The 17733-nt window shown below is 39.8% G+C and overlaps 1 protein-coding gene across 4 annotated transcripts in view; it reads left to right on the top strand.

The window, feature by feature from the left end:
• The window catches only part of DDHD1 (DDHD domain containing 1), a 123447-nt gene that overhangs the window by 60879 nt on the left and 44835 nt on the right, over positions 1-17733 (top strand). For all 4 annotated transcript variants that reach the window (XM_073350101.1, XM_073350102.1, XM_073350103.1 and 1 more), the window contains 2 exons: positions 6331-6437; positions 6735-6841. In XM_073350101.1, coding sequence (XP_073206202.1) covers positions 6331-6437; positions 6735-6841 — 214 coding nt within the window. The remainder of the gene's footprint in view (positions 1-6330; positions 6438-6734; positions 6842-17733) is intronic.

The following is a 17733-nucleotide window of genomic DNA, read 5'->3' on the forward strand; positions in this document are numbered from 1 at the left end:
GCTTGCAGACTTTCCAGTTCTCAGTGTTGTATTGGACCTTTCATATACTGGTTGTGAATAAGCTTAGTAATGCAGTGTAATGAAAGAGAAAGTCATAGTGATAACTGCAAAGATTTTTTTAAGCCTCTAATGCACATCAGCTAAATTAAGGGATCATAATTTCATTATTTTAATCACAGAAATAAAGGCAGCAGAATGAAAGTGCACTGTAATTTTATTCATGACGTGTCCCAAAACCTTTATTTTCAGTACACCATTCTAAATACATAAAATTATATCTGTGTAACAAAATGTCTCAAGGTCTGCATTGCATCCATTTTTAATATTCTTTTGTCTTTTTATATAAATCCTAAAATAACAGAATTACAGTCACTTTCACTAATTTGATTTACAAGAAGGCTGTCCCTTTAATATGATCAAAATTTCAGTAACAAGATCATTTGTAATTGGGAGAAGACAATTTTCCATTTGTTGTTTTGGATCAGTTTCTGTCTCTTCAGTTGAGTATTATTAATTCAGTCACTTGCTACAGAGAGGTGCTACCTAATAAAGTAGCTTAAAATTCTTAAGTAAATTGAATGAGAAGGAGCACAATAAAAGAAGTCTTATGATAAAAGGGCTATCCCCAAAAGACATTCATATGTTAATTTTATAAACCCTGTGTTGTGCATCGTGTTGTACACCCCTGGCTATCTGCAAGGAGACTCAAACAGATTTTTATTTTGGTCAAAATTAAAGGGATGAAATTGATCAAAAAAGTGGGAAGCCACTGTATATTGATGTTTGTACAGATGAGCCCTTTATCCATTGGACCCTTGCGTTGATTGCATAAGCTATTTGCTAAACGGTTTCAATGTATGAGAGAACTGTATGGCCCGGAGAAACCTTATGTGGCACTGCTACTGTGGGATAGTGGGAGTAGGGAGCCGGTCCAGTGGAAGGACCTTTTGATTCCATGTAGGTTTGACTGTATTTGCCCTGGTATTGTAAACATTGAGATGGACAGCACAGGAATGTTTACTGGATGGAAAAAAAAGAATAAATCAATAAATCATATCTAGTTGTAAGTTGACTTGCAATATATTTTAGTGACTTGCGAATATGTTTAGTCAGACAAACTTGGCCAGTGTGTAATGTATCTGGAAAATACTTAAACCAATTTTGAGGAACTTGATTGCAATATGATTTGAAATGTGGAAAGTAGAAATTAAAAAAACAACCAACTAGAAATTCAGGATACTCTTATACAAAATGAGAGATGTGAGGAAGTCATAAATGGAGAGATTGTAGTTTTGCTCAGATTTTGTCAGTTTTTCATATTCTTTCTGTATATGTTTTCTTAAAGCTGACAGGATATTGTTGTACCCTCTTTGTTTATCATTCCTCAATGTTAAACCCAACTCTTCTACAGTGACTGAGGGACTGGTCCTCATCACCCAGAATGAGAGTTATGTGGACCGCTGACTTATGATGTTTTCAAATGTGTATAAATCCTGTCAACTTTCAATGAGACTTAAGCTCCAAAGTCTCTGAAGGCATGTCTACACTACATCTGCTGCTGAACAGAAGGGTTTTTTCATCAATGTAGTTAATCAGTTTTTCTAAGATGCAGTAGCTAAGTCGAGGGAAGAATTCTTCTTCCAACCTAGCTGTATCTACCCTGGGGATTAGGTCAACCTGATTATGGAGTTCAGGGCATGGAATTTTTCACAGCCCCGAGTGACCTAGCTAGGTTTATCTAGTCTTTAAATGTAGACCAGGCCTAAATCTCTTCTGAAAATGGGACTTAGTTGCTTTTGTAAATTTTACCTTTAATCTATTGTGACAAAAGGTTTGGACTAGTGCTACTAGCGACTGGACAATGTCTCTACAGTCTTAAGGTGGTTTTAATAAAAAAAAAATCCAGAAATAAATATCAAACTAGAAAATGTGCTTGGTTGGTGTCCCTGAGAAAAATGAAAAAAAAGTCATAGTGTGTGGGTGCTGGAGTTTCTTGGTGAACTGCTGATAGAGTTGCTAGGGTGGACTGCTTCTCCAAATTTGGATGATTGTTTGTAATGGAGACTAACCAGGAAATCCTCTTCATCATCTTGCCCAAGGGTGGTTTTAGTAATATGCCAAACCCTTCCAAACAGGAATAGAATCCTGCGCACAACCTGGGCCTCTGAGAACTCAGTATTCCATGACGTGAAGGTTCCAATTTGCCTAGACTATACCCCATTGCTTCTGAAAAGAAAGAAGAGATCCACGGATACATGAGATGAGTTGACTTTTGTGGCCCCATAACCCTCCAAGCTTTGGGTGAATTTTATCAGACAACTAAACATCTTTAAAAACCCAACAAAGGTTAGTAACTTAATTGATAGAAAGAAGGCTGCAGTATCTGACGACATATCATCCCAGTCTTAAAGGGCTCTGATGTACTGTTTCAGTTAATACTTTATTCCTGTTTATAATTTGTACTGTTTTTTATATTTGCAACTTCCACTGTTGTATGAATCCTTTATGTACCTTCTCCGGCTACTGTTAGGACACAGTTATTTCACAAAGGTGTTACTCTGCTATCCTAACTTCTTGTACTTATTGTGTGGAATTCTGTGCATTCTGCATGTCCGGTGCTTCTGCGCTTTTACCAGTTGTTTGAAGCTAGAAGCTGATTGCATCCTGTTTAATATCGATGTTAGAATTTCCGAACTCCTGTTTGTAGGCCACAAACTGTTCTGTTTCTCAGAAGAGGCAAGAACTTCTCTAGTCTCTGCCTAAGAAGTGTTAGTATTTCCAAGAACTGCTCTTTAGCTTTTAAAGTTTAACTTTTCCTGTGTCTTGTGCTATATGATGAACTTCTTCTATTCAGTCAGGTGTATTTTCTTTTATTTTGCTATGCAGGTGGCTTGCTAAGGGTGGTGTTAAAAATATATTTACTGAATTTCCTGCATTATCATCTTGATAATCTCTAAAATGGAGATTCTGTGGGGGTAAAGTTAGGCTCTCAAATGAGTTTCTCTGGAGCCATCTTGTAAGAAATGGCATAGTAGAGTCTTTACCTGCCAGCATTAGATCAGTTTGTGGTTGAGGTGTTTGTATTGTCATTCTGTATCTCCTCCCTTCTCCTTCCCTTGAGGATGTCCCTAAGAAATCTGAGGATTTCCTTTCTTCTGCTGCTCTATTTAGCCCCACCACATTATGCTTTTGGCCTCATATCTAGGGTTGCCAGGCGTCCAGTTTTCGACTGGAATGCCTGGTCAAAAGGGGACCCTGGCAGCTCAGGTCAGCACAGCTGACCGGGCAGCTAAAAGTCCGGTTGGCGGCACAGCGGGGCTAAGGCAGGCTCCCTGCGGCTCCCGGAAGCAGCCGATGTAGTGGTAAAACTGCAACGGGAACATTTCTCCACCAGTAGCAGTTTTCCGGCTCCTAGGTGCAGGGGCGGCCATGGGGGTTCCGCGCACTACCCCCGCCACGAGCGCCCTGGCCCCTCCAGAGGGAGATGCTGACAGTTTCCACCCTCCTCCATAGGGAGCCTGCCTTAGCCCTACTGTGCTGCCTACTGGGAGCCGCCTGAGGTAAGCGCCACCTGACTGGAGCCCGCACCCTGAACCCCCCTCCCACATCCCAACCTCCTGACCCAGCCCAGAGCCCCCTCCTAACTCCCTCCTTGAGCCCGCAACCCAAACCCCTGCGCCATCTCTGAACCCCCTCCTGCACCTCAAACCCCCCAGCCCAGAGCGCACACCCCTTGCCAGAGCCCGAACTTCAACCTCCTGTCCCAGCCCAGTGAAAGTGAGGGAGGTTGGGGGAGAGTGAGCGATGGGGGGGGGGGTGTGTGGAGGGAGTGGGGGCGGGGCCTTGGAAAAGAGGCAGGGCAGGGGTGTTTGGTTTTGTGCAATTAGAAAGTTGGCAACTCTACTCATATCAGAGACATCCTTCTGAGGAGGACTAATAGGGCTTCCTTCAGAGCCAGTCAGTTCCACTTCTTTATCCTTTGAATGAACTGTCTGGCTGAGTAGACTCCTCCGTTTCCTTCTCTTGTGGGCTGAGCATGCTGCTGTACCTCTTAAGCACTTACCATCCCATAGGTCTGGGGATCAAGAGGCTAGGAGTACAACCAAACCCAGGTTTTAAAAATGGGGGCACAGGTTATTTGTGTCTCCAGGCCATTTGGTCAGCCCAACAGTTTTAATATGAGTGTGAAAAAGGCAATTTCCCTTCCTTTCATTCCCACCCTCAAAAAACAAAAATAAAAATCCTTTCAGTCAAAATGAAATAGTTTTATATCTAGTTTATGGAATAGTTAGCTTCAACTGCCTATTGAAATGAAAAGCTTTCTGATTTCTGAGGGATGTAATGTGTACTTTTTGAGGAGGGAATTGTTTTTAAAAAAATCTATGTCCAAATATTAAGATGTTGGTAGAGAATATATTTTTCAAAGCACTCACAAACATCACCTACTTTCGCCTCACAACCTCCCAGTCAGAGAGGTGAGTATTATTTGTATTTTACAAATGGGGAAACTAAAGCAGAGACATGGAAGTGACTTGCCCAAAGCCACCCTAGAATCTCTCCATCAAAGTCAATGAGCTTTGAATCAGGCAGCGTATAATGAATGAGTGGCAGAGCTGGGGTAGAACTTGGGATTACCTGGTTTCCTGCTGCAAGTTCATTCCACTAGATGCAGTTGCTTCTAACGCCAAAAGTGCAGCTTACCCATAAATCTGTAGGCAGGCCTGCAAAACAGAGGTGACAAACTCTCATTATACAGTTGTGTCCAAAATAGACAATATATGTACACCAGAGAACTTAAAGGAAAAAAAAATCTCACATCAGCTTCCAACAGTTCATCTGAACTAGTATTTCCTGTGTGAGAACCCCAGTGTAGACCGGATTCCAGCAGCTTCTGACTTTCTCACTGTTCGTTAATTGATGTGATGATTTTAAAAAGAAAAAAGGGGGGAAAAAACCCTGGAAACTGACAGACTTTTGTCTACACTAGCTTCAATATCAATGGGATGTTTTTTCTAAAATTGCCTAGTTGTAGGCAAGTCTATAATAATGATACTGCTCCAACTGAAGGCACTAAAAGGAGTTTGCTTATAAAAAGAAATACGCATGTTGGAGCACTGGACTAAGTCTCATTTCCTGTTTTCAGAACAAACTCTAATGCCTGTAATTGGGGAATAAACAGTCATTTTGGAAATGGCTCTTCCTAGCTCAGGACTACTGCCCTTTTAAAATCTCTCTTTGTGTGCTTTTACAATTTTTTTAAAAAGGAACACCATCAACATAAATCACACTTCTTTCTGAAAATTGTTACCTGCTAGCGTTGTCAGGAACACCTAAGATTACTATCACTAAAAGAGTAGAGAAAAGCATAGCTTCCTTTACTTGTTTGTTTACTTTGTGCATTGTATAGCATTTTTATATATATTTTACTGTCTTCTTTTAATTGGTGGTTAGCCAGCTTCCCTTGTTTTTTAAGAGTCTTTCACACAGAGGCAAAGGAGGGGGACTTTTTTTTTTTTTTTTTTAAGGGAAATGATTATAAAAGCCCTAAAAATGGCAGAGGGAGTCAGAGACACATTCAATACTTGAAAATACTTTTTTTTTAATTAACTAAATTCAAATAAGGCCCATGAATGCCTATGCTCAAATGTGCTTTAAAAAGAAAAGAAGCTTTAGAGAACAGTTAGTTTATTTGCAGCCATTGCCACCAGACTGAATACTAATAAACGCTCCTGTTGCTTGCTTTGAGGCCTTTCAAGCCTTCCATCCTCTCCCTTGGGAGCCATCTCACTTCTAAAGTGACAGTCTAACTCCTCAGACTACATGTAGTCAAACTGATAATTGTTTTCATGGTCATATTTTAAAAATCTAAATTAGCTTCTTTATGTACAAGTCGAATCACTTGGGTGAAATCCAAAGAGCCCATTGAAATCAATGGCACGGACTTCAGTTGAGGCCAGGATTTCACCATTCGGCCTGATTCAAAACCTACTGAAGTTAATGGGAAGACTCCCTCTGACTTTAATGGGTTTTGGGTCATGGCTTTAATATAATTCAGTAGCAATTTCAGAAACTTTATCTCTTGGGTAATTAATATACAAAGTTTCCATTATATAAGAATTAAGTACCTTAGTATAGTACATTTTAAGGTCACATGGTATTTAGAAGTAACAGTAAGCATGATATTTTTATTAATGTGTACTGCAATAATTAAAAAGTAACAGTGTGAGAAGTTTGATTTGTGTACATTATGGTAACTTTTAATTTGAAATATTGTAATTTTATTTGATGTAACCTACATCTTAGCTAACATAGCAATTTTAATTTTTTTAGGATGCGAGATACTGCAAGAAAAATAGAAGAGAAGTACTTTTGCAATCTTGCAACACATGTTGAGTTTCTGCCTGTTGAATGGAGATCAAAACTTGCTCTTGATGGAGGTACAGTTACTGAAAATACAATTTTTAGGCATGCACAAGTATTAACAAAATGGTGATTTATATTGGAAAGTACTTCTCTTTGGGACAAATATGGGAAAAGTGAACACTTAAGTTGGCTTGAAGTGTTAATTTCAGTACTTAACTCCTTTTAGATGTATCATTAATCGTAATTTTGTAATTGTGTTCTCAGAAGTATGTAGCCATATTCTGGATTTTTTTCCACATTTTATTTATCAATATATAAAAACCTTGTAAGGTTTTGAATCTAACACTTGAGTCTCTCTTTATTTTTTTTAGACACTGTTGATTCCATTACTCCAGATAAAGTGCGTGGTTTAAGGGATATGTTGAACAGCAGTGCAATGGATATAATGTATTATACAAGTCCTCTTTATAGAGATGAAGTAAGTGTTTTTTATGTATTTTGCTCTAGAGCAAGGCAAATAATGGCTGTGAAATGAAACTGCACTTCAGAATTTAAACAAAAATTTACACCGTCTTCTAAAAAGAAAGGCTTATTCTGGGGTGTCTATGAACTATAAAAACCTTGTTAAATATGGTGATTTTTGTCTTTAGTTTAGTTAGTATTAATAGCTCCCAGAATTTTGCTAGGTCCTGTGCAACACAAATGGGTTTCTGTCCCAGTGTGTGGAATCCAGTTTCACAAGTGGTGCAACATTGTGGTAGCAAAACAATAAAGGGAGGGTGGTGAGGATGGGTTCCAGCAATAAGATTGTGGCGTCTCAGCACTGGCTGTTGCACTGTGTGGTAAGGCAGAAACCTTGGTGCATTTTTTGTAGGTGTCATTTTTGTAGGTGCTCAGTTGCTTTGAATATCCTCCAACTAGATGTTCAGTTGTTTTACAAAAGAAGCTACTAGTTAGACTTACGAAAGGCCTGTATTATGGCAAAATCATGTATATAATGATTTCTTTCACAGTGCACTGTTGTCTGTGATGGGGCAATGTAGGTTTTCCGTAACAAATATAATCGTACTACCTGAAGGGGGGTTCCAAAGAGGATGGAGCTCGGTTGTTCTCAGTGGTAGCAGATGACAGAACGAGGAGTAATGGTCTCAAGTTGCAGTGGGGGAGGTCTAGGTTGGATATTAGGAAAAACTATTTCACTAGGAGGGTGGTGAAGCACTGGAATGGGTTACCTAGGGAGGTGGTGGAATCTCCATCCTTAGAGGTTTTTAAGGCCCGGCTTGACAAAGCCCTGGCTGGGATGATTTAGTTGGGGTTGATCCTGCTTTGAGCAGGGGGTTGGACTAGATGACCTCCTGAGGTCTCTTCCAACCCTGATATTCTATGATTCTATGAGTACTACAAAAAGGTGTCAGTATGGTAAAGACAAACATTTAAATAATTTTTAAAAATCTCAAACCTTGTAATATGCTGAGTGTGGTCTATATTATATATCCCAATAACAGTACTGAAATTTGTGTCTGACGATTTTTAATCAACACCATTTATGTGGAGCTTGCTTCAGTCTGATTTAGCTTTTTAGTATTAGAATGTATAGGTCCTTTTCTTCATCCCATGAAAAGAGTCAGAAAGGTAATCAGTTGTCACTTGTCTGTGTTGAAATTTCTTTTATTTCAGCAAAAACATTTTGGGGAGAAAAATGCCTGTCCTTTGTTATCCTTTTCATTTTCAGTAAGCTTGTGGTGCATAGTATCAAATAGTATCAAGCAGAGCATCTTGTTGAAAGAAGAACTGTATTTTGGCAAATGTTTTACTATGTCGCTGTTTTGTGATACCTTTTTCAGAGCACTTACTCTAATTTAAATTAGCCTCCTTGTTGTAGATTTGTATTCATTTGTATTCATTTGGACGCTTCCTGCTTGGAATTAGCATTCCTGTTTGCCGATCACATTGAGTGGTTTCTCTTCAAGCAGCTCATACTTCTAATACTTTTCATCCAAATATCTCAAAGTACTTTACAAGCAACTAATTAAACCTCAGTATGCCCCTGTGAGGTAGATTAAGCAATGAGTAGGAATCAGTTCAGCCGTATCTGCGGAGGAATGCAGCAGCTATTCTACCTAGTAAACCTACCTAATAATTTAGAACAGAGTAGAACTAGTGTAACTACTGCTTTACAACTTTTGACTCTTCTGTAAGCAAACTGAACAAATGTATTCATGAACGGTATCTACCATTTTACTTCTGCTGCTCTCTCGCTTACTGAAGTGAGTCATGTCACTTAGGATATGTCTGCACTGCAGAGTGTGGGGGTGGGGGCATGGGCGCACCGGGGGAATTAATTACTGCATGCGTAGACATGGGCTTCAGTACAAGCTATACAAGTCCTCCCTGGATCCTGTGTAGTTACTCAGGTAGGCAAGCACAGGTTGAAGCCTGCACTGCCTCAGTGTCACTGCTATTGGTACCCAAGCTAGTTAGATTAAAGCTATCTTGTGTATGTCTATATGTGCCCCACACATATACCTACCCACCCACCCCCAAATTGCACTATAGACATACCCTCAGTCCCAACCAGGAAGCAGCACACAAACCCACTGCTAATGTAGATGGATTGCTCTGCTGAATACTATGACAACATGGCAGGTGACCCCCACCTCCAACATTAGTTGGCATTTTTCTGTAACACAGAGGCAGAACTCCAAAAGTTGCTTCTGATTTTGACTAGATAGCTGGCTGGTATGAATAACTCATGTAGCATATTATTCACATATTAAGGTTTTAAATTCTGTAGAAAATAGTGGGAAACTATGATAAAATTTGTTGCAATATGCTGGTATCTCCTACATATATGTGAACAGTTATCACTTACCTCAAGACTCTCCTCTTTGGTGTCCATTTATGGTACTGTAACTATGTGAAGATGATTTCAGTGGGTTTCTTAATTTCACAACCATGTAACAGTACCTTTGTGTTTCTTTAATAACAAAGGGTTTTGACAGATTAAAAAGATTAATTGACATGATATACATTTAGCATTTTGTCACGTATCTTCTCTTGTTAAATGCTTATTTCAGTGATCTGCACTATACTTAAAGTTTCCAAGCTCATTGTAATCTGTACATTATTTATATGTATTTTCTTGGCAGAAAATGGCCTCTGAATACAGTATAAATAGTAGTTTGCACATTTAATCCAGGGATATCTAAACATTTTCTCTGTATTAAGCCTTGCAACACCTACCCACAGTTGGTAGGAGATGCATATGGAGCACTTTGCCCACTATTGAAATGCAACCACTGCTAGGATGGAACACTGCAGCTATTTAACAACATAAAGCAACATTTCACAATAGCTTAGGACAGGAAGTGAAAAATACTGTAACCAGCTGAAACTACAGAAGAACTGAACAAATTAAAATTTGGCCAGGACATCATGATTAACAACTTTGTTCTAACAGAACATTTCATGAAACCTCCATTTGATTACAAGTGTTTAAAGAAAAGGAGTACTTGTGGCACCTTAGAGACTAACCAATTTATTTGAGCATGAGCTTTCGTGAGCTACAGCTCACTTCATCGGATGCATACCATGGAAACTGTGATCTGTCACCTGTGTTATGTTTCAAAGAAACAGTGTCCCCTATCACTGTATTAGGCATTGATTCAGTATTTAAAGAAATGTGCCATCTACTAACAGATGACTCTGCTTCTGGAGCTGCTAAGTTTTTCTTGAAGGTCTCCCATCTGTCCATTTCAGCCTGTAGTTAGTGAGATCTGAGGAACGATGACTGCTATATAGAAAAGGAAGATAATGTGCTGTACTAGGCCAATTAATAAACTAAAATGCACAGACTGCATACCAAGGAGATTCCTTGTGCAGATATGCCCTAGTATTCCTTTAAATTACTTGGTATTTTCATAATATCTAAATATTCAGTAATAATTATTTATTAGTTATACTCTTGCAATTTTGAACAAATAAAAAATTTACTAACCTTTGCATTATTAATATCTTGCAAATTACTGTATTAAAACCCTCTTTACAAAGATGCAGTGGTTTGGCACAAGTCTTGACAGGCTTCATATCTAATATTACTTTTTTAACATCCTTTCATATTTGAAAGGATTATTTAAATGAAGATTAAGTATTACCAATATTTCAGAGTATGGACCTGAATTGGAGAAACTTCTGTGTTGTTTTTGGAACTTGAAACCTCGAGTATTCAGGAAATATTTCCAAACTACATCACACTGGTAGCATAATCTTTAAAAGGTAGTTCTTGGAGTACCTAAAGAGGATAAGCTGAAAAGGAACCCATTTTCCAGTATTTTTGCTGTCCAGACTGTATCTTCTCTGTAGTGCCCTCTTGATGTCAAATTTACCTTTGAAGCCTCCTGACATTGCACAGCCTACTTGGCAGCAAGAGAGTGCACTTGTTTTTGTGTTTAAAAGTGAGAGGTTTGTGAAGCCAGAAGCTTTAACTTTTGCCGATAACTGAGATTGATGCAGTATTGTTTTTGCTGAACCGAATAGCTAAAGAACTGCTTTACAGGTTTTTCATTTCTACATAATTTATCTGCTTGTCCTTTAATGTTTTCTCAGCTTTGTAATATGCCAGTATACTGGATGTGCCTGTACCAAAATACTTAAATTTAGTCCCAAATGACTGTAGCAAATTCTGAAAATGAGTTTTTCAGTTAGCCAGCCTCAACATTTCAACAGAATGAGGTGTCCTGCAGCAGAGAGCAGCTCTTTTGGGGTGAGAGGAGTAGAACAGAGGTACTTCAGGAAGCTGTGCTATTTAGGCAGAGGGGAAGCAAAAAAAGGATATGAGAAGGTCTCACCATCTGCTTTCAGTAAGTGTGGCTTGAAGTTGGATCAGAAGGCCTTGAAACAGAGGCAACAGAGTAGAATGCCCCTGTCAGAAGTCAAGAGACTTGAATGGCAGTGTACACTTTAGTCCAATGTGATAAGCCCTGTAGTTATCTTTGTGACATCCTCTCAGCCTTTATTCCTCCAATTCAGATTCAAGAGGCTACACCACAGTGTAAGTGTAAATGTGCTTCTCAGGACCCATTCAAGCTGCTTAATTGTCAGTCTGATTTATAGATATCTTCCCCTTGAATTTTATCTGACTGTCATTATGGCTTTCCATGAGCATGTAGAAAGCCCTTAATCAGGTTCATGAAGGTCATAGTGCATTTACCCTCTCAGTCGTGAGATATAAGTTGCTGATCTTTGAGCAACTTGATCCTGTGAGGTCAAATTTCTTGCTTTGTTTGTAAACATGCCTAGATTTTAGATGATGTCAGTTTGCTACCATATATGGGAAAATCTTGGAACTTTCTTTTCTGTCCTTCATTTGCAAACTAACTGATCAGCATCTAGTTGTTACAAATACTGTCTTCTGACTCTTCAACAAATACAAAACGACCTGGATGCACCCTTGCTCGAGTCACTGGCATCTGATTGACTATGTGTTGGTCTGACAGCGGGACCTACAGGATGTGCACGTAACTTGGGTATTACGCAGAGCTTATTGTTGGACTTATCATTGTCTTGTTTGATCAAAGCTTTCCCTCTCTATCTGGTTGAAAATGCATAAAATTCTGTCAATTAAGTATGTAAATGTTGCTTGGCTGAATGATCTGTCAATCACCGAACAATTTTCAACATAGCTAACTACTGTTTTTTCTAAACCATTGTATCTCTTCCAACAATCAGTGGTGATGTATCTGCTGAATGGGTACCTCTGGGTGACATTATAACACCATTATGGATTGTGTTGGGTATATGAGATGCCATCATAAGGACTGGTTTGACAGTAATGATCCTGATATATTGAATTTTCCTGATGTAAAACAACGAGCACATGCTGTGCTCTTAACTGTCCTGTTCTCTGGGTTGAAAAAGGCCAGGTATAAGGCAGCTTGCAGTACACTCCAACACAAACTCCACCAAATGCAAAATACGTGGTTTAACCTTAAAGCAGAGGAGCTACAGGCCCTTGCTGATAAACATGACTCCAACGGTTCCTATGAGGTGGCCAAAGCTATGTATGGCCCTGCCTGATCTGCCTTGACACTGCAAACAAGTGCTGATGGTGAATCTCTCATCAGAGATCATACTGATATCTACCAACAGTGGCTTGAACATTTTATTGAACCACTTAATCGTTCCTGTTGAGTCACTGGATAATGTCTATAAACTGTCCACATCTGCTGCACTTGCCGATCCACCCACGTGAGCCAGTGTGTTCAAGTAATGAAAAATAATAAATCGCCTGGTCCCAATGCCATTCCAGAAGAGGTTTTCAGACATGGAGGAAATCTTTGCATTGGCAAGCTCTTCGAATTTTTCTTACATCTAGCTTCAAGCAGTTAGTTATACCACAGCAACTGAAAGATGCCAACATCTCAGAGCGTAAAGGCTCTGAAAGCAATTGTGGTAACTACCATGGTATCTCTTTGCTCCCTGTGGCCAGCAAGATTCTTGCACCGATCCTCTTGACCTGTCTTGTGACCCAAATCAGTAACATTCTGTCTCCGTCACAATGTGGCTTTTGTGCTCAATGGAGCACTGTTGACATGTTTTTCATCATTCCACAGTTACAGGGAAAATGTCGCCAAAAGCACCAACCTTTGTACATTGTTTCTGGATCTAACCAAGGTATTCCACACGGTCAACCACACTGCCCTCTGGAAATGGCTCACTAAATTTGGGTGTCCAGACAAATTTATTAACTTCATTTGGCAGTTCCATGGAGGTATGGCTGGAAGAATTAGCGTTGATGGTGATCTAACAGATCCATTTCCAATCACAAGCAGGGTGAAGCATGGGTGTGTCCCCACTCTTAGCTTTTTTGGTCTATTCTTTGCTTCAGGGCTAGAGGAAACCCTTTGTGGTGCTTCAAATGACATCTGTATGCGCTTCTGCATTGTTTAGTGTCACCGGAGAACAGTCTCGGTGCTCTAGAACCTCTCTGAATGAACTTCAGACAGGACCCTCTTATAGTGTGACTACCCCTCAGAGGACGCTCTCACTAGGGGAGGCCTCCTTGGGTCTGACCTCAGAGCGTTCAGCACTCTTGTTCACACCATGAGCTCCCTGCAGTGAGTCCACCTGGATAGGGACACCTGGGGAGGCCTTATGCCCCCGAAGGAACCATGCACCCCAACTTCACAATAAGCAGTGATTCTCCGCCAGCGTTGTAAAACAGAACAATTTATTAGTTATCTGGAACACAGTGTAGAACAGTTCTTGTCAGCACAGAAAGTAGGAAGTCAGTAGAAAGTAGTTTCAGCAAAGTCCATCTGGGGGAGGGGATCCAGAGCCTTGGGCTCTCCTTCCTGAGTTCCAAAGCAGGAGACTGACCAGCTTCCAGCAGCCCACCCTCTGTCACACTCAGTTGCCCCTCCTCCATCCTTTGTCTCTTTCCTGGGCAAACAGATCACCTGGGCTCTCTCTTCAGTCCTCTATTCTCCTGCTGGTCAAAACTGGCTGGCTCCCAAGATTGAGTGAGCCTCTGAGCCATCAGTTGCTAAGTTACAAAATGTCCAGGCTATGTGCCAGCAATGCCCCTCTGCCATGTACATTGGTCAAACTGGACAGTCTCTACGTAAAAGAATAAATGGACACAAATCAGATGTCAAGAATTATAACATTCATAAACCAGTCGGAGAACACTTCAATCTCTCTGGTCACGCAATCACAGACATGAAGGTCGCTATCTTAAAACAAAAAAACTTCAAATCCTGACTCCAGCGAGAAACTGCTGAATTGGAATTCATTTGCAAATTGGATACTATTAATTTAGGCTTAAATAGAGACTTGGAGTGGCTAAGTCATTATGCAAGGTAGCCTATTTCCCCTTGTTTTTTCCTACCCCCTCCCCCCCGATGTTCTGGTTTAACTTGGATTAAAACTTGGAGAGTGGTCAGTTTGGATGAGCTGTTACCAGCAGGAGAGTGAGTTTGTGTGTGTATGGGGGTGGGAGGGTGAGAAAACCTGGATTTGTGCTGGAAATGGCCCACCTTGATTATCATGCCCATTGTAGGGAGAGTGGTCACTTTGGATGAGCTATTACCAGCAGGATAGTGAGTTTGTGTGTGTGGTTTTTGGGAGGGGGGTGAGGGGGTGAGAGAACCTAGATTTGTGCAGGAAATGGCCCAACTTGATTATCATGCACATTGTGTAGAGAGTTGTCACTTTGGATGGGCTATCACCAGCAGGAGAGTGAGTTTGTGTGTGGGGGGGGTGGAGGGTGAGAAAACCTGGATTTGTGCTGGAAATGGCCCAACTTGATGATCACTTTAGATAAGCTATTACCAGCAGGACAGTGGGGTGGGAGGAGGTATTGTTTCATATTCTCTGTGTGTATATAAAGTCTGCTGCAGTTTCCACGATATGCATCCGATGAAGTGAGCTGTAGCTCACGAAAGCTCATGCTCAAATAAATTGGTTAGTCTCTAAGGTGCCACAAGTACTCCTTTTCTTTTTTCCAGGCTACTATATGGCAGTCACACCTGCCCTCTCGGGGTCTCTGAAACAATCACACACCCTTTTTCCACCACCTAGATACTTGTGTGACACATAGGGGAAACTGAGGCACACTAGCTGTTTGCACCCCCTGCTGCAATACCAGTAACTTTCTGAATGAGTAGATTCATATCCCACCTTGCACCAACCCCCTACTTACAGTTTCTTGTCAGCCCCCTAGACCTTGCCACTTTCGGGTTTACATAACCCATGAAGTGCTTAGAGGGTATATGCTGTCTCTGTCGAGAAACAAGAAAGACAGGGACCCTCTCTTTAAGGAAGAAATCCAAACAACTGAAGTATTTTAATTTTTTTTGTTTTTTGTGTTACAGTAACACTCAAAGGCCCCAATCAAAATCAGGGCTTCGTTATGCTAGGTGCTATACAAATACATGGTTCTTGCCCTTGAAGAGCCGACAGTTAAATTTGAAACAAACTGGGGTTTAATTTTTTTTTTTAAGAAACATCAATTTGAGGTTTTTGTGCTACTAAATATTAATTTAACTTTTCAGTGGTTGAAGGGGGACAGCAGCCCTTCAAAAAATATATTGCTTAAAAAAGAGAAAAGCCAGTAAAGAGAACCACTGTGCTTTAACCTCTGTTTTGTAAATATAAAAAGTGATGATACAAAGACTGATGTTAAAGCCTGCAGCATACAGAACAGTGTGCAATTTTGTTTACATTCTCATGAGAATTAATATTACCCCCAAATCTAAGCATATTTAGTTGTTTTTAAAAAAATCATTTATGAGGAAAAGGTAAATTAGTTGGGTTTATTTAACCTTTTTAGAGAAGTGAATATTTTGAAGTAACTTAACTGGAAATATTTATAGATTCCAAGGCCAGAAGGGAACACTATGGTCATTTAGTCTGATCTCCTGTATAAGACAGGCCAATATTCAGTTATTAGTAGTTGTAGCGAATGAATTGTTTGTATTTGAATTTTTAAAAAAGCAGTCTAGGAAAGGAAAGGAAATGGAGAATTAGAGCAGTACTTTTGATATTGGACATGAAAAAGTAAGGCCATTGATTTAAGAAGCATAAAGGAGTTTCAGAGTAACAGCCGTTGTCACTTTGGATGGGCTATCACCAGCAGGAGAGTGAATTTGTGTGGGGGGGTGGAGGGTGAGAAAACCTGGATTTGTGCTGGAAATGGCCCACCTGATGATCACTTTAGATAAGCTATTACCAGCAGGACAGTGGGGTGGGAGGAGGTATTGTTTCATATTCTCTGTGTATATATAAAGTCTGCTGCAGTTTCCACGATATGCATCTGATGAAGTGAGCTGTAGCTCACGAAAGCTTATGCTCTAATAAATTGGTTAGTCTCTAAGGTGCCACAAGTACTCCTTTTCTTTTTGCATAAAGGAGTTTGTACTGAATGCATTTCCTAGAGAGGAGATGAGGTTTATAACAGGATAAAATGACAAAACTGATTTGGTGAGGTTAAAATACCTTTTAACAAGATGAAGAATTTTCTCAGACCAAGGTGTCCTTTTGCTGGCCAAAATATTGTGTCCTTTTAAGATTGAGAAAGCTATTGAGGGTTAAATAATAATATCTTAATTTTGTGACATACACTGATTACCCAAGTCATATCTTAGCTGGGACTTAACATGTAAGCTGCTTTTTCTTTTCTTTTCTTTTTTTTTTTGCTTACTAAATACCAAAAGATTCAGTTATATAATCCTAATGCTGATATAGACCCGTGTAGTCAGAGAAACAAATGGTGCTTTACAGATGCAATTAGAGTTTTTTGTTTGTTTTACTATAGCTGCAAAATATTTGGGTACTAAGTTAATTCATGACACTTTAATGATAATGGTGACTGGAAATCTTACAGCTTAGCTTTAGTAGTAAATTATACTGTGCAAATAGGTTAGGTATACAGTGATTTAGGGTTTAGAAACAATCTCCATCAGCTGATCTGGTTTTATTACAGCCTTGTAATCTGGTCATCAGGCCTCTCTTTTGCTTCTGAATTTACAGCTGCTGAGAAGTCCATGTGCAGAGTATCTTTCTGCTGTACATACGTTTTGGTGTGTGTGTTTAACTCTCCAATAACAGTATGCTTTTAAAGACTAGATAGAAGCATCCTATCAGGTTGATAGCTTGATACTTCAGATGTGCTTGAGAGGAACATACCCTGTTCTACCCCAAAATGTGTAGAAAATGAGAAATTCATAATGTAGTGCCATGGATGCCTGAAGGTCACTTATCAATGCAGGTGTCCATGAAATGAAGGTGGGGGGGGTTCCCCAATTATATTTTTCTTCTTCCACGTAAGGTCTCTGCCATCCCAGGAAAAACATAACATGTAGGAATGGTGTGATCTGAGCACAAGACTGTTAGGCGGGAAGTCTTGGGTTCTAATTCCAGCTCTGACACTGATTTATTTCTTTTTCCCCCTGTGCCCTTGGGTAACCCTCTCTGAATCCATTTCTTTATCCGTAGTATGGTTTGTTTTGTTTTCAGTAGTACCCAAAATGTATTAGACTCAGTACAAACATCAAAGTAGGTAGTGTCCCAGGCCCAAAGAACTTACTTTGAAATTGAGATCATGCTTGCCTACTTCACATGGCTGTAGTAAGGATTCATTAATGTTTTTAAAATGTTTTGAAGCTGAGGATGTTAAATGATTACTGTCTGGCTGTGAAACATACTGCAAACATTTGTACCCACAGCTGCCATTCATATTTATATGCAGTAGCGATTCATAGAATACAACATTCTGGAAAAATACGAGTTAAAAAATGAATTCTTTCTCTCTGTGTTTTTTTTTTTTAATTAAAATTCCTGTAGCAATCTTGGGGGCATGGGAAGGGTTGG

Source organism: Lepidochelys kempii, chromosome 6 (genome assembly GCF_965140265.1).
Source record: "Lepidochelys kempii isolate rLepKem1 chromosome 6, rLepKem1.hap2, whole genome shotgun sequence".
Lineage (NCBI taxonomy): Eukaryota > Metazoa > Chordata > Testudines > Cheloniidae > Lepidochelys > Lepidochelys kempii.